General features: G+C 39.7%; 2 protein-coding genes across 2 annotated transcripts in view; one reads left to right on the top strand and one right to left on the bottom strand.

Moving 5' to 3' along the window:
* Positions 1–8919, top strand: part of bmp1a (bone morphogenetic protein 1a) — an 84203-nt gene extending 75284 nt beyond the window's left edge. Inside the window, exons 18-20 of the mRNA XM_084389863.1 lie at positions 101–314; positions 1271–1521; positions 5697–8919. Coding sequence (XP_084245989.1) covers positions 101–314; positions 1271–1521; positions 5697–5834 — 603 coding nt within the window. The 3' untranslated portion in view covers positions 5835–8919. The remainder of the gene's footprint in view (positions 1–100; positions 315–1270; positions 1522–5696) is intronic.
* Positions 8920–15074: 6155 nt separating this feature from the next.
* Positions 15075–27939, bottom strand: part of disp3 (dispatched RND transporter family member 3) — a 74313-nt gene continuing 61448 nt past the window's right edge. The window contains exons 15-21 of the mRNA XM_084390156.1: positions 27242–27417; positions 25803–25929; positions 25574–25719; positions 20642–20801; positions 20291–20404; positions 17961–18136; positions 15075–16863 (exon numbers count right to left, since the gene is read on the bottom strand). Of these exons, the coding sequence (XP_084246282.1) occupies positions 16519–16863; positions 17961–18136; positions 20291–20404; positions 20642–20801; positions 25574–25719; positions 25803–25929; positions 27242–27417 (1244 nt within the window). The 3' untranslated portion in view covers positions 15075–16518. The remainder of the gene's footprint in view (positions 16864–17960; positions 18137–20290; positions 20405–20641; positions 20802–25573; positions 25720–25802; positions 25930–27241; positions 27418–27939) is intronic.

Here is a 27939-nt window from a genome sequence, read left to right as displayed (position 1 = left end):
GGCGCTCGATTACATCGGAAGTCTTGTATCAGGAAGCTATATAATTCTTGAAAATCTGATGTTTCCCCGTTCAAACTTTGACTTGAGCCGCTCGTTTCAGGCTTTCAATGAAATCGACATGGAGCCTCATCTGGAATGTACTTATGACCACATTGAGATTTATGATGGTCGGGATGGGAAAGCTCCAAGCCTCGGACGCTACTGCGGCACCAAGAAACCTCAGCCAATCATATCCACCGGAAACAAGATGTTCATCCGCTTCTTCTCTGATAACTCCGTGCAGAAGAAAGGCTTTGAGGCTTCCCATTCTGCAGGTGAGCTCACGTCTATCTAAATTAAATGTGCATTAACGTTACATACTGGAATCTGTAAGAGACTGGTAGTCTTTTATAATATAACCTTATACAAGCCAAATTTATATAATAAAACTATAAGAGACTGTGCAGTGCTTTGTTTTATTCCTAAAAACAGGCTGTGGTAAAATCAAATTAAATGGCTTTTTGCTTTTTAAATCTTTCCCCGGCAGCTTTTTTTCTTTTTAAGTTGCCAGTCACAAAAATGTTTTTGTTTTATTTATTTAAATTTTGATTTATATGCTGTTTAATGTTTGATAATCGCATTATTTTACATTATTTACAATGCTTCTATCTCTTGTTTCTGCTGCTTCTTCACCTGTGTTTTGATCCGGAGATTCAGTACTCTTTCAGAAGATGTGTAATAGCGCCTCCTAACATATAACATGAAAACATGGATTGCATTTCCAACAATGGCTTAAGATGCAGTGTTCAATAATTAATATTTTTCTAATGTTAATAATAACTAAAACTTTTTTCCATTTAAGTAATGTAGTTCATCAGCCACGATGTAGACCGTTTATGATTACCATATTTAAGCGATTAAAGATCACACCATCAATGGTGCAACTTGTAATGATCAACATAATTGAAAGATTTGGACATTTCATGTTTTGAATGGTTTGGAACACATTATGCAAAGTTCAGATTTTCAAATATATATTTCATTTTCAATATATTTTTAATATATTCATACATCACAAATGTATAGCATGTATTAGAGCACTATGTGTTGTATCTCAATATAATAATGTAAGTTAGTTGCTAAGCTACAGCGCTGTGTTTACGTCATTGGGTGCTGATCTCAGCCGCAAGTCTGGCTACACAAGACTATTGATATACAGTCATATGCTGAGACGCTGAAGTCAGACTCACCTGTGAATTACCTCACATGTTCATTTTCCTCTCTTCTCCAGAGTGTGGAGGTCGTCTGAAAGCGGAGGTGAAAACTAAAGACCTTTACTCTCATGCCCAGTTTGGTGATAATAACTACCCCGGGGCGTCAGACTGTCAGTGGGTGATCGCAGCAGAGAAGGGCTACGGTGTGGAGCTCATCTTCCAGACCTTCGAAATCGAGGAGGAGGCCGACTGTGGCTATGATTACATGGAGCTGTTTGATGGGGCGGACACCAAATCACCCAGACTAGGCCGTTACTGCGGATCAGGGGTAAAACACAGATCTAGATTTATTATGTAAAATCTATAAAAATCTAAATGCTTCTACATTGCATGTGAGGAGTTGTGACAACATCTAAGCTTAGTAGTAAAAGTGACCTTTAAAGGGATAGTTCAACCCCCCCCCAATCTCATGTCATTCCAAACCCGAAATACCTGCGCTAATCTTTGAAACACAAATGAAGATATTTTTAATAAAACCTATTATAATAAGACCCGAGATGTTTCTGTCCCTTCACTTAAAGTCTATTCCACAAAAAGTTTATAAAGAGATTATAAAAGTAATCTATGCTGTATGAAACCTGCGTTTGAATCCGAGTCTTCTGAAGAGTAATGATCACTTTATATGATGAACAGATTTAATTTAGGCTTTTATACACATATTGATCCATGCACAAACATACAGCATATCAAATAAGCTTAACCGAAGCTCAGTCGCACTTGCTTGATGCACGAGAACAAACCTCTTGCAGAAGCTTAAATGGGCTTGTGTGAAACGTGAGAACGGGCGCCTTTGGTTCTCGTTAATCTCGCAGGAAAGTTTGAGCTTCCGTTTACATATTTAATGCTCTTTGTGTGTTGATCAGTGTTTATACTTGAATAAATGCTTAAGGTAAATCTGTTCATCTGATCAAACCATTCGGTTCATATGGATTTCTTTTACAATGATGTTTTTGAATCATCAACGTTTTTTTACAATGGACTTTTATTAGAGGGATCGAAATCTCTGAGGTTCCATTAAAAAAATCTTTATTTGTGTTTTGAAGATGATTGGAATGCGTGAGGGAGACAGAACTGAAATTTTGGGGTGAACTATTCCTTTAGTAGTTTTAGCCCACATCATCAACTTCTAATTGATCATTTTCCATAGAGAAGCTTTTTAATTAAATAAAAAAATTCTACGTGATTAATCACACAGCACCAGCAGTACTCTGTGCGAATGAATCCAGCTATATGCAGAACCACATTTCTTTGCCTTCTCTCACTTTTAATGACTTAGTTATGCTTGATTAGTTGCTATGAGCCGTCAGACATTTTGTTCACTGGCCCTTACAGTCCTGATTTACCCTGCTGTCCATGACCCCATTACAACAGACCTGTGACGGCGCAAGCTGCCCATCGACTGAGATATTTGTTTGACTTGAACCGAGAGGATGTTAAACAGTGCGCATTTGTCTCAATCAAGTTTTGGTAACTTGCCATTTAGCACATGCTTTTAATCCAAAGCAACTGACAATTTACTAACAGCAGGGACTATGTCCCTTGAGCAACATGAGCTTAAGTGTGCTGCCACATTAGGCTGTCACAGCCCAAAATAACCCATTAGGCTTGCTCAGAGAACAATCACACAATCTAAATCTTAACATCTTCTCGACCTTTAGCTACACAGTGAAAACTACTCTGAACTGAATCAATTTTTTTTGTAGGTTTAAGGCGAGACACTACAGGTGAATAGGGTAAAAAAAATTAACTAGCAGATATCACCATGAAACTTTCCCAGTTCATTACCTACACTAAGATGAGAAAAAAATGTATTACAAGTTTTCTGTAATGTAATGTTTAAATATGCAAATTATGCTATATCTAATTAAATATGCGCTAATTTGCATATATAAAAAAAAAAACGAAATCTGAGTATTGGATAAAGCCAGGTTAAAAATTTTTTTTTCATTGTGTTTTCATATTAGATGGGAAAAAAAATTACAGAGGGATTTATGGATATCTACTTTTGTTATCCTGTAAATCAGAATATACTGTCAATAGCCTTAAAAAATGATTTTCGCCATGTTTTTTGGAATAAAATGTTATATAAATCAGGCTAGGAATAATATATTTATTTACAAATCCCTCTGTAAATGTCTTCATAATATAACTAGGTACAAGACTGGAAAGTTTGGTGTATATAGGTGCTGCTGAAGAGGAGATTTCGGACTTGGAGAATGAGAGAAAAGTCATTTTGAGAAAACGGGCTTTAAAGATTTATCATCAGCCAATGAGATTGCGCATTCAGCCCTTTTACTTTCACGATTGGTTGCTGATAAAAAGGAAATGACCATATTTGGATCCGACAGCATTGTACAGGAGAGATAGAGCTTTCTAACGGTGTTTGTGATGACAGGGTGCCGGCAGCGATCGCGGAGCAGCGGAATGATTTACAACGCCAACTTTTGTTGAATTTATGAGAAATCTACAGACGCAAACAGACAAAGTGTAATAAAATAAAGACCTAAATGTGTTTTTCGGACTTTTTTTCACCACAAGTCTGAAAGAAGACAAATATCCCAAAATCTCAAAATTGTTTGTGCCTGCCGTGTCTCGCCTTAAGCCCTAGTAAGCCCTCACTATCCACTGTTCACATAGGCAGCTACCTTCTAAAGCTCAGCATATACTTCGGTTTTTACGAGTACGCTAAGGTGTACAGTGTGCATGATGTAAGTTTCATCATCAGCATACCCGATTTTTCGAACCATGCAAACTTTGCATCCCAGGGGTGTCAAATCTTGCTCCTAGAGGGTTCAATCACTGTCCTACAGAGTTCAGGTCCAACCCCAATTAAACACATCTGAACCAATCAATCAAGGTCTTACTAGGCATACTAGAAACTTCCAGGCAGCTGTGCTGAGGCAAGTTGCGCTAAACTCTGCAGGACAGTGGCCCTCCAGGACCAAGTTTGGACATGCACATGCGCCTTTAATTTTGTTTTACCATTATAAGTTTGTCCACAAGGTGGCAAGACTTTTTCAGCTCGTTGGTTCACAGTCGAAAAAGAAACGGAGACTCAAAGTTTTGGAACAACAACATCAACTACGCTTGACGGCAACAACAACAGAGACCCACGTTGACGTGCACTTGTGTGAGGGGATTAAGAGATCCATACAACTCTAGTTTAAGTACAAAAACATTTTTATCAGTCAGAATTTCTGGAGAGAAATAGCGCAGACAATGGAAATTGTAGTGTGCACGCGTTGAGTGCCTGTGTGCGTGCTCATCAAATATAGTATACTTTGAAAGATTTGGCGGTCCAATGTACGCATACTCTAAGCATTTGCAAAAAAAAACTGAAGTGTACTTTGGGCTTAAGAAAGCATCCTCACAAAATTACTTTGTAAGTGCCATACAAATAACCCAGAAAATATTCAACTGGAATAGGGCTGGGCGATATATCGCATGACATTGTTAGGCGCATCTCGTCAGTAAAGCCGGTTCCTTGATTAGTAGTAAATCGCCATCACCTGCTTTCAGATGGAGCGGCATTTACAACGATACGTTACGTCCGCGATAATTAATGCGATATGGCTCAGCTTGTCAGTTAATTACGGCTCTGTGTTGTAAATGCCGCTCCATCTGAAAGCAGGTGATGGCGATTTACTACTAATCAAGGAACCGGCTTTACTGACGAGATGCGCCTAAAAATGTCATGCGATATATCGCCCAGCCCTAAACTGGAACTCCAAAATATTCTGATGCTTGCATGTTGTTAAGCGACACGACTTTTAAAATCGGAGAACACTAAAAATAACACTAAAAAATAAAGAGGTGTGTGAACTCTCAAGTACTATGTCAGACACTGTAATTTGCTCTGGCCCCCTTCCTTGTCACTCAATGGCTGGCTGTCTAAGTGGTGTCCGCAAAATAATAAGTTTTTGGGGCAGACCAGACCTGACCTGCCCTCCTTGGGTGGTGGCATATTACTCTCTGGTAATATGACACATAGTCTTAGAGTTGTAATGTGACTAACTGGGGCTCAGGTCAGGAAGCAGACAGACAGACTGGCTAAACCGACAGTCTGCTAGCCGCCTCACATCACAGAAGTCAGATAAATCTGTGCAAGTCATGTAGTGTATTCTGGTCTATAGTTGTTGTTTTTTGGACTTAACATTAATATTTTAGGTTAAAAGTAAAAAAAATGTATATGAGTTTGTCAGAGCCAATACTTTGTGGGCAGTGCCCAGACAACCTGACTTCAGGTTCTGCCTCATGGGTTTTTCAGCTCTTGTTGACTCAATGTTGACTTACTGTGGGCACTGAGGTACACAAAAAACAATCCTGTTGATTGACATTTTAAAGTATTTGATAATAATGACGTTGGTTTGAGGTAATAAAAGGGAATTAGTTCTACCTAGTGTGCTCAAATGTTGACATCTGCCTCCGTCTTTGTGTTTCCAGCCTCCAGAGGAGATCTATTCTGCTGGCGACTCCATCGTCATCAAATTTCGCTCAGACGACACCATCAATAAGAAGGGCTTCCACGTGCGTTACACCAGCACCAAATTTCAGGACACACTCCACTCCCGTAAGAAGTGACCCTTAGTGGCCGGGAGGGGCCATGCAGGGCCTAGGGGGAAACGAAAGGGCCCCAGGGGGAGGGTCTCGCCCATCGCTCGGAGCCCCCCGGCCGCAAAGAACACCAAGACTCGACGGACCAGCCGCAAGAACGCCAACCGCACCTCAGTAGTTCACAGGGGTTCTGGCATCCCCTAATGACTGTGAGGAGTAAAGCCATTCCGCAGTAGACCTTGTTTTTACCTTTTTTTAATTATTACATTCGGGGCAAGATGTGGAGGGGGGAGGGGGGTGGAATGTATTCAGTTGCTGGATACCAATATAGGGGCAAAATCGAAAGGGATTATTGTATGGGAGGGTGGGCGTAGTTGATCGGCTACTGGAACCACCCCATTTTTCATCTTTCATGAGCCAAGAGTGCGTTTGAAAAACACAAATACACTGAGTAACTCCTGCAGGAGAACCAAGCAGTCAACCAAACCAATCATCTGTGCAACCGTGGGATAGAGGAAGTGAGAAATGAGTGGAGCAGGGCATTCAGGACGGGGTTCCTTGCAGGTTTTCCAACCTTGAAATGTGAGATTTACCGCTGCACTGTGTGGAAACAATCATCTCTTCTTGACATTATTGGCATTGCTTGTTCATAACGAGTCTCGTTGACCATTGTGGGCCGGTTTCATTGTCGTTACTTGAGCAAATGACACTTTATGTCAAAGAGATGCATGTGGTACAGCTAGAAGGAAATGTGGAAGTGATGGCACCAGCATTTGTAATAACTCGCTTTTTCCTGGCCACTAGTCCAGAAGGTTCCCTGCCCGATATTATCACTCTCCAGGAGGTTTTCCAGAAACCGTTATCATATTAAAAGACTAATAAACAAAACGTGGCCCATGTCTGATGGCTGTTAATTGTTTTTGCATAAAAACAGAAAGGTGGAAAATTCTAAATTTGGTTCAGTTGTCCTTAGTTTAAGCACACATCCATTCCAAGGTCCTGGTAATGTGCTTCTATCCTCAAAACGCTCATTCTCTGCTTTGCCAATCATTAACAAATTAGGCACAATCACATGAAAATTGGTGGACACTCTTGTGTCCCGATGTCCCAACGCTGTTTTCTTATAACACATCCTAAGCTTTTTCCTCTTTCTCAGGCTCTTTCCTTGCAGCCCATGACCCAAATTTCAATATTTTTTGTTTTTGTGTCCGTAACAAATTACAAGTCATAGTATGAAAGCTGCATGTATGGACCATAGTCAGGGTAGATTCCAAAAAGCTTAAAAATAGACGTGACCTATGACCTTAAAAAGGTAGTTCAACCAAAAATGAAGATTCTGTCATCATTTGCTCTCTCCCGTGTCTTTTCAAACTTATATGACGGTCTTTCTTCTGCAAAACACAAAAGAAGCCATTTCGGATTTGTCCATATAACGAAAGTCACTGGGGTCCAAAACAACATAACATTGGACTCCATCGACTTTCACTGTATGGACAAATCTGTGAACTCTGAAATATTGTACTTTAGTGTTCCACAGAAGAAGAAAATGTTTGGAATAACTTGAGGGTGAGTAGATGATTTATTATTATTTATTTTTACATATGGCGTCTACTCTGACTAAGGTCTGTTGTCTGTGCAGCAATCCGATTTTGAGTTAAAACCTGAAATTGTCCTTTTTAGCAGTCTTAAGGTGCCCCATTGCTAGGTGGATGTTGCTCTTACATCGTTGGCTATGGGAAAAACTGTTAAAACTGTGTAATATGTTCATTTGTACCAATAACGTACCTCAGCGTGTGGGATGGTGCTATTTCAAATGAGCCCTGCAACCCCAGGCATGTCGGTCACCTGAAATCGCTCTTTCTCCATTGATGTCCAATGTCAGTTGGGAAAAAAAGGGTATTAGATGTCAAGTCTGTGCAGAATAGTGCTGAATAGTCTTGTCCCCAGGGTTGATTATTTGATCTAAAGTGTTCCCGCACTCCATTTCCAAGTATGCAGTCTACATCACTGCTCACTACCTCCCTCCCTCCCTACCTCTCTCCCTCCCTACCTCTCTCCCTCCCTCCCTCTCTCTCTCTCTCCCTCCCTCCCTCTCTCTCTCTCTCTCTGTCTCTCTCTCTCTCTCTCTCCCCCCCCGCAGAGCTCTCTCCTTCTAAGGCTGTCGACTTTTGTCTCCTCCGTTACAACAGCTCTTTTGATCATATTATGATATCATTTCACACCTGTTTGCCTTTGTGGATTTACCTAAAGCTCTTTTAAATCTCAGGTTCAGGATATCTGATTGTTGTTGTTAGCCACCAAATCATTTCAAGACACTAGATTTCAATCTTTTCAGGACTTGGCTACTGTTTGACTTGGGTGTGTGGAATCCATTAAGGCAAATGATGAGGATTATGGTTTTTAGAGGAAACATTTTGGGGTTTTAAAGGGTTTTAGACGTTTCTGCAATGCCTTCCATCTGAACTTTGAATCAGTTCACCTCGAGCCACGTGTTCACCTCAAGCCTCAAGTTGCTCAATATTTGTTCTTGCAAGCTAAGGATGGTTACGCTTTATGCTCAAGATCAACTAACTTATATCCTAGTTCTTCAAATGGATTTTATTTTGTGTGTCCAAGAGAACTTCTATAGCCAATTTCGCATCTCTGTATTTGAATATGCTTCCTAGCATAGCTTTTTAGAGTAGTGGAGCACTTGTAGATTTTGCTAAGCAAAGCACATTCTCCTAAGCATTATTAATGTTTTTAATGCCCATGTTATTTCCTGTTAGTAGTGTTTTGTGGCCGAATGTGGGCTTCAAATGATCTGTTTGATCACATTTCTGAAATGTTACCTCAGCATAATAGTGTATATGCTTGATCTGTTCACCCTGACCGGCCTTCCCACACAAGACTTGGAACATGTTTATGCATTTTATCATATGTATGTATGTAAATATGTATTAATGTATTCAAAGTACACTAAACCATAGATAACTTGATGAGAAGTAAGGCTATGTGTAATTGCAGACAAAAGATGCAATTTATTTATATTGTATAGCTAATTTTCACCTATGTATTGCACATAGTGTTAACAAGTGCATCTATTTCATAAAATGTTATTTTCATTTTGAAATGCTTCATGTCACATTTTGTCTTGTAGACTCAGGAATTGTGGACTGACCGTTTAATTAACTGAATAAAATCCCAATTATACCAATTAAATTACAGTAGTTAGCACTATGTAAGAAAGCGAATTAAAGGAAAACACTAGGCAAGCACTCTATTGTAATTTTGAATGCTTTCAATGATTTTTTTCTATTTCTTTTTTGTAATGTAACTGGTGTTTTTCCAAATATAAGCTCAACACCGAAGGGAAAAGTCCTACGTTTTAGAGGCATTTTATTATTTTCTAATGGTTTCAAGGTCTTGAGCTCACATTGAGGATGGAGTTTGGCTTCCTGCTCATCTTGATGACCGGGTGGATTTCTAAACAAACCATATATTGAGTCTGCGAAATAACAGATCATCAATTATGAATGGTCACCACAGTGCATTATTAATGCCTATCTACCATTTCCATCATTAAAAATTAAGCAGAATTGATGGGAAGAGCTAAATAAAGTCAAGCAAGTATTTTAAGCATTTTCACTCTTGCATAAGAAAATGTGCGATTTAGAAATACAGTGAAAAGATGTATTTTTGATTTTACTGTTGTAATGGGAATATGATACTCTATATACCCATAAAGACTGATGTTAGCTCCATCATAAGTCTTTTTGGGGAGAATCTTGCTGAAACTCAAGAATATTTGGGGACATATTTCACCCCAATATCAAATGAAAAGCAAAATATTTTGCATAAAGAAATTGAAGCACATTTAACCAGCCATGCAACCATTGTCAGTATATATTGCCGTTGTATATTTGTAATCAGACATCATGCTTATTGTACTAAAATATTTTTTATTATTAATTTTTATTGTGTTGTATAAAATAAAATAAAAATGCTGAAGAAATGTACTTAGCTTATAACAACTTGACCAAAAATCCTAAATAGGTTTTATTTTCTTGATGCAAACATAATTTCTCTACATAATTTTAAGGTGAAAATTGACCTGCACATTTCTTTGTGAAATTCACACTTTGTACACAATGTACTGTATGGCATGTTAAAGGGATAGTTCACCCACAAATTAAAATTCTGTCATCATCACTTAGTTGTTCCAAACCTGTATGAGTTTCTTTCTTCTGCTGAACACAAAATAAGATATTTAGAAAAATGTTGGTAATCAAACAATTGATGATTGTTATTGACTTCCATAGTAGGAAGAAAATACTATGGAAGTCAATGGGGACCAGAAACTGTTTGGTTACCAACATTCTTCAAAATATCATCTTTTGTGTTCAGAAGAAGGAAGAAACTTATACAGGTTTGGAACAACTTGAGGGTGAGTATGAAATAATATCCCTTTAATATGTGAATATTTCTCTATAATAATCCTTTATCGAGAATATTGCAGAAAACCAAGTTGAGCAGACAGACCTGTGAAGGTGAATTCTGTGTGGTTTGTATATTCCTGCACACGGAGGGCATTGGAGGGCAGTGGAGCGCTTTTAGGAGGACAGCGAGTGTCTGAAAGTGGATTGCTGCTGAACTGCAGTATTATTTCCAGAGGTCAAATGATCAGGCCGATTGAAGGTTGCATGCGATTATTGTTACTTTGTGTGTCTGAATGTTTTGAAAGACAGATAAATTGGCAACAATCAAAAAAGATAAAGACACATCGGGTAAAGTGGGTTCGTTTGGTGTGCAGAAACACAAATGCAAACATGGTTTCACTGGGGATTTTAACAAACCACATCAGAAGCACAGCGTTACTCTGCAGAACTCAATGTTTGTTTCACCAGAATCTTACAAAAGCCAGCATGAAATTCACCATGATATTACACTTTCCTCTTACAAAATCCAGACACAAAAAATCAACTTTTTATCATGTTTACTTTGAAATACAACTAAGAGCCCTAGGCAGTACGATCAGTACTGCAATCCTCTTCAACGGTTTTCTGACAAATACAAAAACAATGTACAGTAACCTCTTACATAAAGGTAGGAAAAATGTTGGCTGTTATAAGAAATAGAGCATCCTATATGTTTGAGAGGTCTGGGGCCTCATTTCTAAAACGTGCGTTTGTGCGCAGACGTACAAACTTTTTCTTGTTGGCGAGCGTAAGTTTGTAGTGCGTACGTTCGTTCTCTGAATTTGAGAAATTATCGTAAGATCAAATGTTGGACGGTGTCTGTGCAACATTTTAAAAATGAGGGCCTTTGTTTCTGTTCCTTAAAGTCAACATGAAATCACAATGGATCCTATTTACATTCCTGGCCTTATTGAGCATGTTATACGAAGAAAAAACCAACACACTCGCATGGAAATTCATAACTATTTTATGTATTTGTTGCAACTTCGTATGAGTTTGTACAATCTCATTCATACGTTTTCATGTGATCTTCTTGCGCTCCTCTGTGGGTTGTTTAGGGGTGGACCTTCATGCTTTTTTTGTAAAAATTGTACGCTTTCGTATAAATTAAATTGTATGAATTCACCACCAATTCACTAAACTGTAGAACAGCTGTTCCCTTTCAGTCGCTCACGTTCGACGTAGTCGACGTTACGACTCATTGGGATCACGCTTAGGGAGCCCGCCATCTTCGAGTATTGTTAAAACGAGCCAATTGCATCACACGCAGCGCGGGAATAAATACAGAAGTGGATGCACGCACCAGTTGTCATTTGGCTTCGGAGCTGATCGATGTCGATGTCTCTGAAGAGTGTTGTTGTGTCACAACAAGCGAGTGTGTCGGTGTTCTTCTGGAAGACTCTCCTAGTGCTGGTGTTTCTACAGCGAGTTGCAGCAGTGATCACGAGCTACTGAAGCTCTCAACTGCTGTTTTAACAGCATTTCATTTAAGAGTTTTTGTTGACGGCCGGTTTAGGGCGAAAGTTGTGAGTGCTTCACTGAAAAGTGTTGCCGCGGTTATTCTCCTTTTTGCTCCGGCACTGGTGACGGGTCCCATTTCCTGAAAGAGCAACACGGGTGTGTTTGCGTCTTTTTCAAGATGCCATTCCATCCGTGGGTTTCTGGGTGCGGTAGGGCTCTGTCCCCCTCTGACGGTCACAATAGATGCATCACGTGTTTGGGCTTACAGCATGCTGAAGCAGCTCTCGTGGATGACTCATGTTCCCACTGCAGGAATATTACCATCTCTGTGTTGAGATCGAGACTCGCCTTCATTCGCAAAGGTGGAGTCCCCACTCCCATGCCCCACTCTAGTGTTTCTTCTGGGCCAACTTCCCAGAAGAAGACTGGAGTGCCACATGGGTTTGCATATTCGTTACACTTCGGTGTTCAGCGAATGTCCGTCTGTCATGTGCGCGGTCATCACACTCCTACTGGCGAAGGATGCGATTGAGCCCTTCCCTCCAGCCGATTTGAAGACGAGCTTCTACAGCCCGTACTTCATTGTACTCTAAAAAGGTGGTGAGTTACGGCCAATCTTGGACCTGCGTCTCGAGTCGGGCCCTTTACAAGCTTCTGTTCAAGTTTAAAACTCAGAAACGCCTTTTCGAATGCTCCGTCCCCGAGATTGGTCTGCAGCGTTCAACCTGAAGGATGCGTACTTCAGATCTCTACCCTTCTGCAACGCAAGGCTATGATCTTGCGTTTGAGGGGTTGAAGTCTCAGTACAAGTCCCACCCTTCAAGTGCTACATAGCCAGTTGGGTCTTCAGGTCAACTGGAAAAGAGTAAACTCATCCACGGACTGGGGATCTCTTTTTCCGGTATGGAGATGGACTCGGTCCAACACGTCCCTCAAGAGGAACGTGTCCGGTCGGTGCTATACAGAAGTAAGAAAGGGTCCCACTGAATCTTTTCAGAGGCTCCTGGGGCAGATCGGCTCCATGAAGACCGCTTCAGCACTGGCTTCATGGCCGAGTCCCGAGGTGGCCGTGGTCGAGCGGCACACTCCGTGTGCCAATCACCCTGGCCTGCCACCAAACTCTCAGCCCGTGATCAGACCTTTTGTTTCCCCGGGCCAGACGCCCCTAGAACAAGTGTCTTCTAACATCGGCTAAGGGACCATGTATAATGGGCATGCAGTAACGGAGGTCTGGGCAAGCCTCCAACTGCATTGGCATCCATTGCCTCGAGTTGCTAGCAGTACACCTTGCTTGATGCCGCTGCTCAGCAAGCCTGTACTGCTTAGTACAGCGACCTTTGCGCTACATTTCCCTCACATGTCGCAACTCGCCTGCCACCTCCTCCTATGGAGTCAGAAGCTTCTGAGGTCGCTTCGTCCACTTTAAGTTCCGGCCTGCTCAATCGTGCCGCTGACGAGGCCTCACGACAGCCTGTGGCCTAGGGAGAGTGGAGACTCCATCCCCAGGCGGTCCAGCTGTTCTGGGATCACTTCGGGGCTGCACAGTTACATCTGTTTGTCTCTCTGAATTCGTCCCATTGCCAGTTGTTTTCTCCCCGACCGAGCGGAAGACCCTCGGCTCGGAGGCGCTGGCACACAGCTGGATGCGTTTCCCCAGTGCGCTTCTTGCATAACACTGTGCTAAGTCAGGAAGGAGAATGAGCAGGTCTTTCTAGTTGCCCCTTAATGGCCCAACTGGACCTAGTCTTCCGAAATTATGCTCCTCTCAACAGCCCCTTCCTGACTCATTCCTTTGAGACATCTCAGGAATGGGGCACCATTGGCACCCGCGCAGACCTCTAGAAACTCCATGTCTTGAGTGGAGGTTCTAGGTGATCTACCTCAAGAATGATTGTAGATACCATCACTTCTGCGAAAGCACCCTCTAAAAAAAATTTGGCTTGTTTACGACCTGAAGTGGACCCTGTTCGTTGACTGGTGTTCTTCTCACCGAGAAGACCCCCAAAGGTGTTAGATCACTTCTGTGCCTTCTTTCCTGCAAGATGGGTCGGAGTGAGGGCTGTCCCCCTCCGCCCACATAATGTATGTTGCCTTTATATTAACGCACATCATGATGCAGTGGGTCCAAATCCGTGGGAAGGCACGACTTGATCGTCAGGTTCCTGAGGGGAGCAAGGACACTGAATCTGCCTTGCGCCCACTCTATAACTTATTGGGACTTATCTCTGGTGCTACTGCACTCAGAGACCTCACATTGAGCCTGCAGGCAGCTGAGTTAAAAATCCTGTTTTTGAAGAAACAGTTCTCCTGCTTGCTTGCCTCTATCAAGAAGGTAGGGGACCTGCACGCATTTTCGGTCGACGAATCGTGCCTGGAATTTGGGCCGGCCAACTCTCATGATATCCTGAGACCCCGGACTGGATATGGGCCCAAGAGCCCTCCAGTAGAGCTCCGAACCCTGTTGAGTTCCTCCACACCCTTCGGCATCGGACGTGGCGGAGCATCCGAGGCCAGGCCTAACACTCGTATGCTCTGGTGGAACCTGTGCTAGGCTGGGTCCATATGTTGTGATCCCTACGGCGATCCCATATGTGTATTCTTCCACGGTACGGCTCCCTGCGGTGAGCCCGTGTCTTCCCTTGGCAGAGCCTGCTCTGCCGTCACTGACCGGTTGCGTCTCCCCCTGTTAAAGGCTGGAGCCACCTCAGTAACATTCCATATGTTGTACTGCCCGGTAAATCACCCAGTCCATATGTGTAATCCCCACATGTTACCTCCCTACGGGCAGGATGTGGCTTCCACAGCGTATTCCTTCCAACAAAGGTTAACGCTTTCCCCATGGTCTTATGGAACAGCAGTGACTTCCCTGGCCTAAGCCCTGTCCTATCTCCGCCTCAATAATGCGGGGGGATCAGGAGGCTTTTGTCTAGGCACAGGAAGGTGGCAGCACTAGTGGCGTTTTAATAGGGATCCCAATCAGTCGTAACGTTGACTACGTCGAAAGTGAGCGACTGAAAGGGAACGTCTCGGTTACAGAGACGTAGTCCCGTCGCCACTTTTGCTGGACCACTGCTGACTCCGGGCTCCGCTCGGCTCCTCAGCGAAAAACAACTGGTGCGTGCATCCACTTCCGTATTTATACCCGCGCTGCGTGTGATGCAATTCACACAGGCCAATATGCATTGTCTCATTTTAACAATACTCAAAGATGACAGGCTCCCTAAGCGTGATCCCAATCAGTCGTAATGTCGACTACGTCTCTGTTCCCTCCTTCAGGGAACGAGGGTTACATACGTAACCGAGGCGTTTTATCATGATATTGAGTTGGGGTGGGGGGGAGTTCCTTTCCTTCCAGTGTTATTTTACTATTATAATGTATTATAAAATAATTTGTATAATATTAGTGCCATATAATAATGTATATATACACTATTATAGTATTTATTAATATTTTGAATGATCTTTCAGTCATTTTGTTATGTGCAATTGGCATTTTAACTAATGCCAATTTAAATTTTGCTATTATTTAAGTTTAGAAATGTAAAATTTCTTTCATTTAAGTTTTTTTAAGTAAAGTTTTTCATCTAATATTTATATTTTATTTCAGCTTTATTTCAGCTAAGTGAAATTATTTTTAATTGTTTTAGTTAACAAAAAGCAAGTGTAACCAAGGCTTTGTGGACTATACAATAGCCAGTTAGCTATTTAGCATTGTTTTACTGTTGTAGCTAACACAGCTTTCTAAAATCTCTATCTGAAGACGAAGTGATATGGTGAAATACACAGGAGGGTAAAATTAACTTTTCACTTTTTACCATCCAATCGATTCCTGATGGATGAAACCAAATCAGGCCTAACCTGATTCTACCAAGTGCATCAACATTCCAATCAACCAATCAGATTTGAGGGACAAGTTTACAGTTAATGTCAAGTTGTCAGTGTTATTCACCAATCATTTTCCCTGTTTTTAGGGATAAGTTATGTGTAGGGTTAGGTTTAGGGGTAGAGATATAGTTAGGACAACATTTTTGAACAGGAATTTTGTTCCAGGATCAACAAAAGATGTTGACCCAGGAACGAGTCTAACTCTGCAAACTCTGCAAAAAAGATGTATGTTGCATTGCAAAAGTAAAACGGCTAGTGAATGTCATTTCTTGTTGACTTCAACCAAAATGTACAGTAGGACTTCGACATTTGGGGTTCAAATAATTAACTCTCAAGTTAAACACCAACCCTGTTGCAACATCCCTCAAGGGCGGTGAAAAAGTAGCTTTGTCTTAGACTTTCTCCTTCAGTGTTGTCCTGCTCCCGCACGTGAGATGAATTCACAGAATTCATGTTCTTTTCCTCTGAGACTTCAGGCCTTCATCACACTTGAACCAATGTAAGACGTGTCCTCACATCCTCTAAATCTCTTCATTCCATGTTGTGAATAAAACAAAATATCGAGGAATAATCAACACTTTTGGTCATACATTAATGCAAGTCCCTGACAGATCGATTCATGATAGCAAAGACAGTGTCATTCACCTAAATGTGTCCGACGTATTTCCCACGTCTGTCAGGGCTCACTACCTTCATGCAGACTGTTCACTATTCACGTACAGGGTTTCCTAATTTCTAACAGTGTGCCACATATGTTAAATACTTCATTTTCCCCAACTTGCTTCCCAATGAGTTCATGTTCACGTATGTTGTCTCACTGTCACAAACAAATCACAGTTGCACTTGAAATCCACCTGGAATGAGGTTCCTCGGCCTGAAACTGGTGCAGGAGGGATTCGCTGTGTGATTTAGATCAGTGTGTCAGGAGCAAACTGTGATCCAGTCCACCAAAGCAGACCTCCACAGACACCCATAATCAGGACCACCAGAGCGGCTTTGAGCACAGCTCTGGGTGTCCGTGTGAAGTCGGCGGGTCCCATTGTCGCCAGGAGCGCGGTAGTGACCGTGAGAGTGAATGCGATGGAAATTGCCGTGTTGATGGCCACAATCTGACCAAACTTGGCGAAAGGCACGATGACGCAAAAAAAGAGTGGAATGGTTGAGATCACTGTAGTGACGGCACTAGAGACTATGGCAACACCCACGTGATTGGCTGCTTCAAGGGTCCGTAGCTGCCGCTTGATGGAGGACTCCTGTAAGCCAATGCAGAAGAAATGACACTTGTAAAACCTCTTAACATTAATTTTCAACTCACGTAAAAAACACTCACACCTTGTCTTCTTCTTTCCGTTTCACGACTCTAACTTTGGTGTCATGTTTTCAAATTCACTTCCTTGTCTCATAGACCTACTATCGTTTTAATCAAGTGTAAATGGCCCATCATGTTTAGCTGTTTTGCAATCTGACATAGGGCTTGAGGAAAGGAATGGTAGGAACAGAGCAGAATATAGACGTGTTTATCTCATCAGTATGCTGACATTTCTCCTAGTCACTGGGTTTGTTCTCAGTAACAGCAGGTTTTCTCCATAACACTGCAGTCAGAATGGATCAGTGTTTGTGTTTACACAGTTTTTAGGAAGTCCTGTTTCGCATGAACATACTATTGTAGTAATGACACTAAGTGGGTATTAACTAGGTACAAACCTTGAAGTTAACCCATATAGTTACCTTACAGTACTCAGTAAATACATTGAAAGTGCACGCGTTGTAAAATAAAGTGCAAGCAGTTTTTAGTTATAGCCACAGTTTTTGTCTCGAGTAAAACAGATGTGAGAGATGTGAGTAAAACATCCAGGCAGTCATATAGTAATCATGGCGCGAATGAATCTAATGATTATAAATACATTATTACTGTGTTATAATATCAATAATAAACAATAATCCATTATTTATACAGGGCTTCATTAAGTTGTTATGTATGTAGTTGTTATGTAAGTTGTTATGCTATTATGTATAATGCCATATAAAATGGCACCTGATGTATACGACTGCGAACATGAACTGTATCATCCAGGATAGCTTATCCTACACCAATATAAATGACTCCCCTGAAGCGCGCCAGGGTTCGGTGCCTTGCTCTAGGGCACAATGGTGGGAGGAAATCCCAGCGTCTTAACTGTTCAAGTGATGTCCCAAACCGGGACTCAACTAAGCTTTGGTGTTACGTGCCCAGATCACTACCAATGAAACGGTCAGGGATGTGAATATATCATGAAAACAGTTCCATTTCACCGTCACAGGAGATGTATTTTGACACATTTGTTGAGTAATGGATAATTGTAAATCATACCGAACTGTGATTGGCCAGTCCTGAAGTTTCAGGGTCCCCCGCCAGTAGATAGCCTTCCACTAGATGCAAGCAATAGTCCACCGAAGAGCCCACCAATATGGAGAGAGAGATGGCTTCAACCGCACCCATCTCCCACCCGAGCCAATACATCACCGCCACCACCAGACACACCATACCTGCCAGTGCCAAAACACACACACGTCATGAAGTCATTTCAAGATTTAAGACTTATTTTAAAGAGGACCTATTATGCCTATTATAAGTCTTGATTTTGTTTTGGGGCTCTACTAGAATGGGTTTTCATGCTTGGATGTTCAAAAAACCAACTTGTTTTTCAAGGTCAAGTTTCAAGACCAACTATGGTCGGAAGTTACCAATACAGTTCAATGATTTGCCGTTTCTCGAACCATAGTTCTATGAACATAAGTAAACTCCAGAGTATGATGTATAAAGGAACCCACGATTAATCAAACATTAAATAAAGCAAAACGACATGGAAAAGCATGACTGTTTACACCTGGTATTAAGATGCGTTTTGGGTGATCAGATCACAAATGGACGATGCTAAATACAGGTGTAAACGGGGTCAAAAACGTTTTGAGCTTGTCCACTTTCAACCACTTCCAGGGGTAGTCGAAAACGCATTCGACCGGATTGCTTTCATACTGTAAACACTCTCTCCGCCTACTGACCTAATGCGTAAGCATTATGGGAAGCGCGCTAGCCAGTCAGGATTTAAACTTTGTCGGCTGGAGACCCAAGTTTGGTTTAAAGATGAAAAACATACCAAGCACAATGTTCTCTCAACAATCCTGATTTCTAACACACACTCACAGCGTTCGGCTGATCTCGAAGCTGTCAGAGCAGAAACTAAAGTTTGTGTGTTTTTCTGTTGTCTCCGGGTGCGTTCACATGTAAATTGTGTGAGCTTATTTTGTCCATTTGATCAAACAAAAGATCAGAAAAATCTCATACATTTACCCACCCATAGACCCTCCCCTCAAAGAAATCAGGACAGAAGTAGATGAAAGTGGACAGAAGAGACAGATTAAAACACCAGGTGTAACGGGAATGTGTCTCCCTCGTCAACTTGTGATCCGATCGACCAAAACGCATCTTAATACCAGGTGTAAACAAGGCCAAAGTGGTCGAAAGTGGACAGGCTCAAAACATTTTAGATCCTGTTTACACCTATATTTAGCATGATACACTTGTGATCCGATCGCCAAAAGGGGCTTCATTACAGCAGATTCTTGGAGATATTGAATAGATTAATTACAGAGTTTTAACACACTAAATAACTCAAAAAGAGTTTTGCCTTGGGTGGGAATTAGTTAAATAACGAATATTGTGAGGTGTTCGTTCCCGGAAGAAAACTCAAGACTACTATAGAGGAGTTTCAGGGAGTTCAGAAACAGTGACACTAATATAAAGAAGAACTCCCTTTGAAGTGATACTGTGCTTTGTAACTTTGCAGAACTTTTTCATGCTCAAACAATGACATTACAAAAAAAAAGAAAAAAAAAAGAAAAGCATAATAGTCTTCTTTAAACAGCTCATAAACATTCAGTTTTTGTCCTTTTCACTGTTTTTATTCCTTCCTCTACTTGAATTCAAGCATCATTGCACATTTTTGAAATCTATTTCCTTGTTTAGCTGGACATAAAAGTGGGATGATTTTCAGAGTCTCTTTTCATTTCACATAATTTGTATATTCGTTCAGTCTGAGTAATCACTAGTGATAATATTCCTGGTTGAAAGCAAGTTAAATTATGGTCATGTCTGGCATATTGTATTAACATATAAATGAGATGGGAATAGAGCTGAACATTTCAAAGGCAATGATTTTCACCATCAGTACATATTACATGAGTCAATTAAATTCAACAGAATTAAAGGAAAAGGCATTTGATGACTCCGTCCAAAAGGAGACGCAGCATTTAAGTATCCTCAATGAAAATTAGTTGGCCATAAAAAATGGTGGTAAACTATTTCAAGGGGATAATGATGATCTATCTAAAACAATTATTAATCAATTTTTAGACCACCTTAGATTTATTTTAATTTATTTATTTTTTTATTGTGACTAATTGCTATTATAAGCACATCTGCAGGATGCATCTTTTTTTTTTTATTCTCATTATTCTCAATGATTCTCATGTACTGTAATCAGTGTTATTTTCCAAGCATGTGTACACTATTACAATATTAGTAAAATGTAGGCTTAATTTTCTTCCTGTGATTTTTGGGCTGAAATGATATACTAACAAAAATAATATTAATATTAATATTTTGTGCAGTGACTGAATGTTTGCAAAGGTATGACATACCCAGAATGCTCAGCAGGATTGGCAGCAGCAGAAGTGGATGTGCGGTAAACACAGCTACTGCTGCGATGCAGATGGCAAGTGACAGCAGGAGACTGTAGAGGGCGCTCTCTACACCTACAGTAAGTGCATAAAGAGGAGTTCAGGGAGGGTGTCTACCCATGTTAAACGTCATATAAATAGAGAATCTGAATGCAAATTCATTATCGTCATTTGTTGAGAGTTAATGAGCACTCATGTTAATGATGTCTGCGCCTCAGACTAATCACTCTTAAATTGCTAATTTGTTCAAGCAGAGCCATTTTTATCAAAGCTGGTTTCTGTCTTTGCCACGTTCTATTTTTGCTCTCTTGCCTATAATTTCCATGAAGATCTGTTTCCAGTGTTGGCAGGTCTGGAAGCCTCGTCTCAAGGCAGACGACGCTGGAAGTGAGGCGAGCTGCTTCTGCAGGAAACTCTCCCATTGCAGGAAATCAGAGTGAGTCTGAAACGAAGACTTTCCCTTGTAGGTGGTCTGAATCATAGAGACAATGAAAATGAAGAAAGAGTTGCATTTAAATTCTTAATCACCTGGAGTATGACATCAAGTATTGAAAAGTGGTGTTCTGAAGTGCAAGTGGTGTTCTGAAATGAGGAGGCGAAGTCCTCACAGTTTTTTTTTTTTAAATGTATACACTGTAAAAATTGTGATTTTAACAGTAAAAGACTGTAAAAATGCTACAGTGAAAAACTGGTAATTGGTTAACAGAAAGTTTCCTTACTATAAACGGTAAATAACTGTGATAAATCTAATGGTACATTTAATGTAATTTTACTGTAAAATACCGTTAAATACAAAATACAAGTGTTTGGAAGTGAAAATGACCAAGTCATTGTATAATTTACAGTGAAAAAACGTAAATTGACATTCCCACAATTCCGTGCGTGACACTTCATATTTGTGTTGAAATAAATATGTTTCGTCATAATTTTCTTCGTTTTTTTTTCTTTCTTTTTTTCAGTTATGTACATTATGGTTTTATGTTACATTTAATGTTGTTAAATTAATGTTTATTGTATTTTTAAAATTTTACGTGTGTTACCATGTTGGTGTTAAATGTTTGTGTGAATGACACTGTGCAGCTTCTATATTAGTATTAACTCTTTTGTGGAAGTACTGTTTGTGATGAGCTTTGATTGATGATGTGACTCTCATTACTGCTGTGATTGTTGGTTGTCAGTGTATTACAATGGTACTAAACAGATATAAATACTTCAATAGGTCGGTAAATTAACATTATATCAGATAATGAAATACGGTTTATTACTGTAAATTTTAAGTTAAGTCTGTAAAACCTGAAATGTTGCTACCGTATTTTTTACAGTAAATCCTGGTGACAGCTGCCATTTTTTTACCGTAAATTTAACAGATTTTTTTTTTGTGTATTCATGTCCCATTTACACTTAATGTTGTCACATTTTCCAGCTTAAATAAGCATTACATTAGGCCTACATTAAAAAATGAAATAAAAAGAAACCAAATACAAACATTTAAAGCTTTTTAAGCATTTTAATCATTTTTACATCTATTCTGAAATAATAACTAAAGGCAGTAACAATTTAAACAACATATTTTATTAGTGAATGATGTTCAGCTGTTCTTTTTAATAGTCAACTTATTTTCAGTCATCATGCTCGATAAACAACTGATCACAGACACGAAGATGACCTTTAATTTCACCAAGCTGATTGGTTACTAAAAAAACCACAGTCGTCATTCAATCTCAATTACCCCCCTGCCAAACCCAGTGCATGCTTTAGATGGTCTGTTAAAACTCAATGGGCTACTTTAGTGTTACATTAGTGATTTATACAGTTTTTAATGTCACGTTTCGTAATATTTGCATTGTTTTATTTTTATAATATGGATTATTTTCTCATCTAATTTTTTGAGGAGGCACTGCCTCCCTTGCCTCCTCAGAGGAAATGTCCCTGGCACTTCTTTATTTTAAGTACCCTCACTTTTTCTTGCGTATTAACACTTCTCACATGTTGCCAGTACTCTGACCATCTGATTTGCACGAGCCGTTTCTATAGCGGCGCTGATGATCAAACCCATTTGAATTCTATTGAGAATGTACCTCTTTAAAACGCTATGGAGAAAGTCTAAGCATGATCTAAAACAGCCAATAACTAAAAAGACTGATGAAAAGGAGAAAACATTGTCATGCACCAACATAAATTAGAAAGCTTTTTAAACCACTCATGACCACCTTTCATGAATCACCTAGACCTAGAATTCGCCTGCTTCTATTCCCTCTATCTGGTCTCACAGATTAAGCACACGGAAGTCATCTTCTACGTACAGACATCGCGGAGCTCGCTTATCCTCTCTAAGGTCACTAGAAAAGATCAGAAATGACTCTGTGCTTAACAATTTTGCCCTACTCAACACTCGTTCATTAACTGGTTCTCCGAGACCTAATTTCCGATAATAACTGTGATATGCTGATGCTCACAGAAGCCTGGCAAACATTAAATTACTTTGTTGAACTCAATTTGCGCTCTCCTCCTGGTTTCAGTCTTTTGACTAAGCCCCGAATTGGAGGCGGGGATGGGGGTCTGGCGGTGGTCTATCATCAGAGTCTTCATATTGAGCCGTCTGCTTTTCATGACGTGACATCATTTGAATATTTGGCATTTAAAATCACGGGTCACTCTCCCCTGCTTATAATACTGGTCTACCGTCTTCCTGCAATGATATATAATAATATGTACTTATAACACTTTCTGCCTGTTTCAGTCTTCCCAGTGCAGAATACATTCTTAATGTCTATGATGAAAGTATTTCTACTACTTTGAATCAATATGCTCCCTTAAAAGATATGTTCCATCCTCTTGCACTTCTCCTCAGTTCAACACTGAGCTTAGGGAAATGAAAACCAAGGGCTGCCATCTAGAAAGCTTTTATAAGAAAACTGGCCTTATTGTTCACTGCTTGGCATATACTGAACACATTCAGCAGTATAGGGAAGCTCTTAATGCAGTTCGATCAGCAATTGGAATTACTGGCACAGCCTTTGACTGGTTTTCCTTCTATTTGACAGGGAGGCAACAATTTGTTACCAGAAGCACAAATCAAGGTTAACTCAAGGTTCTGTCTTGGGCCCTCTTCTTTTCACTATTTATATGTTACCAATTGGAAAAATAATCAAACGCTATGGGTTTATCTTCCACTGCTGATGACATTCAGATTTATTTTAGCACACCTCCCACCTCAGAGTTTTCTCCGCCTACATTAATAACTTGCATCAAGGAACTCAAGCTTTGGCTGGAGGCAAATTACCTCAAATTTAACTCAGGTAAAACTGAGGTAATACTGAAGTAATACTGATCGGCTCTGTTGAATCTTTCAACAGTTGAAACTATCTGGTCACCTGATAGATTTGGATGGTGACTTGATAATGCCCTCTATGACAGTTCAAAATCTTGGAGTTCTCATTGATTCCACTCTTTCATTTAATAATCACATTGGTAAAGTTGTAAAGACAGCTTTTTTCCACCTACGTAATACAGTCTCTCTCGTATTCGATCCTCTCTTAGTCAGCAGGATGCTGAAACTGTTGTACATGGCTTTGTCACATCTCAACTAGATTACTGTAACTCACTTCATATGGCCTTTCAGCAAAAAATATCAAACGATTACAATATGTTCAAAACTCTGCAGCCCACTTGATCACTCACACAAGAAAGAATGAGCACATTACTCCAATCCTCTGTCACCTTCATTGGCTTCGGGTTTCTTGCATATAAACCTTATGCTCCTGTTCGCCCCTTATGCTGTGGGATAGTTAGTCACCCCTAAGTTTAGTCTGGTGACTATGGGAGCCAGGTCTTTCAGTGTTGTGGCTCCCAGGTTGTGAAATGCTCTTCCTCAAGACATCCGTCAAGCATCCTCTCTTCTCTCCTTTAAAAACATTTTTTTTTTTTTCTGAATATTACTCTTCAGCTCTCAGTCTATAAATGGTACCATGTTATGGATATGCTATTTGTTTGAATCCCAAACACAGCATGACATTCAATTGTTGAGGGTAGGTATACGTAATATAACCCGTAATGTTAAAGTCCCCCTGTAGTCAATAATTGTATCCCTTAAAACTCATCTTTGATCACCAAAATTACATATTTAAAAGTTTTTTCCTTGAAAAAAAAAAATTCATCATGCTTAGAATAGCTTGAATGTAACTCTACACCCTTGCTTCATTTACAGTAGTATACGTGGAAACATGATTATGCTAATTAGCCCCGCCTCCACTCACTCACGCCAGATCACAGATCCACTCGGCCAACCTACTGAGGTAAACGCAGCACAATGTTATTGCTCTTCTTTAAAACGTCGGACACATAATGGTAATTAATATGATTAGCCTTTTGCTTGACTGTTATCAAACAGCTAATAATGTGTTGCTAATGTTACACAAACCATGTTCCCATTCGCCATCTCAGTCTGCCTTCTAACAATCATCAGAAACGCTTTGAATAACTCAGAACGTCAGTGGAGAAAGGCATATAGTACATCATAACATCGTAATATACATCATACACCCGCTATATTGCTAAATCTACCCGATTTTTTCATATCAACAAAAAAATATACCAGGATAACCTGGCTTCTCTCGAGACTCCCCTGCTAGTTCGCTGTTAATGATATTCTAAAGCCCGCCGGCACATTGATCTGATTGGTTATAATGTAGTTTGTGACATCAGAAACACCAGCGATTTCAAAGCGTGTTTTTGAGACTGTCTTTGGTTCACTGCAGTTTTAAGGAGAAAATACTCAGCAATGGTGTCGACTTATGAATTTGCACATGGTTTGTCTTATAGCATATTAAAAACACCACATAGACATATAAACAACACTTAAAAAATGTTTACCCCAGGGGGATTTTAAGAGATATTTTGTATGGCGAAGCTGTAGTGGTCAGGAAATATTCTAAGTGGTCAGAATATAATAATATTGTAAATGTGTTTTTAAAAGAAAATCAATGAGTATGTTATATAGGCTATGTTGTTGAATACATTACTGTGTTAAAATACATTACCAATACAAAGACCTGGAAGCGAGCAAGTGATAAAAAGTAACACAAAAGTAACATAACATTACTTTCAATAAAAAAGTAATGTAATTTGTTGTACCTTTAAAAATAACTCTCCCCAACACTTGCTGTCACACTCTCTAAAAGGGGAAAATGCACCATAAAATGACACATTTTTGTGTAAACTATTGAAATGCCGTAGTGAACTCACTGATTCAAAAGCCATAGAGATCCAGTGCACTCTCCCGCCCTGCATGCCCACTGCACCATGGGACAGCTGACCAGGCAAGAGGTTGGGCTCGGGGAGAGAGTGACACTCCGGGTGAAGTAAGGGCAGAATGGATGTGAGGCTGTTTCCTGAAAGAGAGAAGCGGGACGTGGTAAAACTGTGACCGACTGAAAGGGTATATGAGAAGAACTCGTGGATGATTCTCCCTCACCTGATGGCAAACACTGAGCTCCACCGGGCTTCACCAGCTTGGCATTGGCACTGATGGCTTTGCACAGCTTGCACAAGTGCCCGATCTCATTAAAAACATCAAAGTCTGGATCATAGATCACACTACCCTTTGAGGGGGAGGAACGTCAATAATCACTCAATTAATAATTCATAAATCAGCTTCAAAGGAAATCAATCAATGTACAATGTGCAGACTGAGACGACATTAAAATTCAGGGTTTTTTTCCATTCAAACCTGAATATAATTTAAAACAATATAATAATAAAAAACCCTGTAAAATCCTGACATATAAAATAAAAGTCCTTTTTTTTCCTTTTTTTTTCTAGAACCATTTAATGAATTTTTTGACAAAATATTATTTGATACATCAGGCTTTTATGGCTCATATAGCATGATATAGTGAGAATATGAAGCTCAAACTCGAGAAAAACAAAAAATCAAATATTCAATTTGGTGCAGTTGCTGATATTTATATGGCCAAAAAGGAAGATGAAATTCTGATAGCTTGTAATGTAAATCAATAATAACATAATAGAGACTACTTAAAAAGTATTATTATTAACTATGTAAAATGCATCACTCTGTATCTCCCAATAATATGTCTTAGTAAGATGATATTTAAATGCTTAGTTTTATGATCAAAGCTCTGTAGTTTTAAAACATAATGCAATTTAATATAATGATGTCTGAGAGATGAACAAATAAATGTTCCTCAAAAGCCTGATGTATCATATTTGATATTCATATTTCCCCCCAAAATAAAAAGAAAGATGGATGGATAAACAACTAAACCTAAGTTGTTCATCTTGAAATATTACTAACAATATAAAAGTTATTCTTAGATTTACTTTAGAAAAATCAGTAAAGATTTCACAGCAAAAAGACACGTCAACCACAAGCTAAAGTGGGACATTTTTACAATTATACTAAAATGCCTTTTACTTTCTAAAAAAGTCTAAACTATCAATCAGACGACAGAAGGTAGTAGATTGTATACGACAGGTTACTCAATAAAGCTATGATCAGGTTCATAATTAAGACATCTTAGAAATGTGCATCAAACACGATATACAGTAGGCTTTATAGGGTTAAGGTTCTAGATCACTTTCTAGAGTAAATTTGTGACATTGATTATGATATAAAATAAGAAGCAGTTTTTTGGTGCCTTTCATTCATTGGTATTCAAAGTGGGAAATGTTTCAAAGCATGCACAGATTCATACTTTTTACCTGATTTGGGACAAACTAATCCTGATATCAAACTATTTAGCAAGTGTTTGTAAATTGGGACGCAGCTACTATGATTCTGATGTTGATTCTGATTGTTCTCAAGCATTTTCACAAATGTGAGTTTACATTATAGTAATTTTTTGTAATTTCTGCACAGTAAATAGTGTAAATAGTTTTATTCTGTCTTACCAGGTCTCCAATAACATGGTTGTCCGAGCGCTGAGTGCGGTTGACCCCCAGTATGCCGAACACCACAAACACCATGGCTCCGGTGTCCACTAGAGGGCGCACTGCTGGTTTCCCACATTCTCCTCCACTGCAGGGGTTAAAGCCTGAAGTCCTGGAGATCTTCATCTGGGTGGGAGCTGATCACATATAGAAAATGCATCTGACACTTAGCAAAGAACGAACAACTTTCAAACTGTCATAAAAGAAATGTATCCAGCATCTCCTGCAGAAGTTAGGGGCATATCAAAGGAATATTGATTCAGTCACAGCCATATGAATCTACTTCTTTATCTTTTTTTTTTAGAACCCAATATTTTTTCAAGAAACACAGTACATTTTAAATTATTTATCAACTACCCATTGCTCACATAAAACAAATCTCAGTTGTAGATATTTTTAAGTTACTATACTTACAAGGTCATTCATGAGTAGACCCTTGTGAAAAAGAAGTACACTTTAGCAAACTTATTCAAGAGTTTTTTAATGCAGAAATAATATACTTAAAAATAATATATACTTAAATGCATTGCAAACTGAATGTAACGCTTTCTGACACTTTATTGCAAGTTAATTACAATGAAATTCAAATGTATTATATTAAATGTAATTAGTTGAAATTTAGTGCTTTTTTGACCCACTCAAGTCGGCCTTAAAGGGAT

The sequence above is a fragment of the Rutilus rutilus genome, assembly GCF_951802725.1.
Source record: "Rutilus rutilus genome assembly, chromosome: 19".
In the NCBI taxonomy this organism is placed as follows: domain Eukaryota; kingdom Metazoa; phylum Chordata; class Actinopteri; order Cypriniformes; family Leuciscidae; genus Rutilus; species Rutilus rutilus.
Note: the sequence above shows the minus strand (reverse complement) of the source record. Positions and strands in the feature narration are given on the sequence as shown.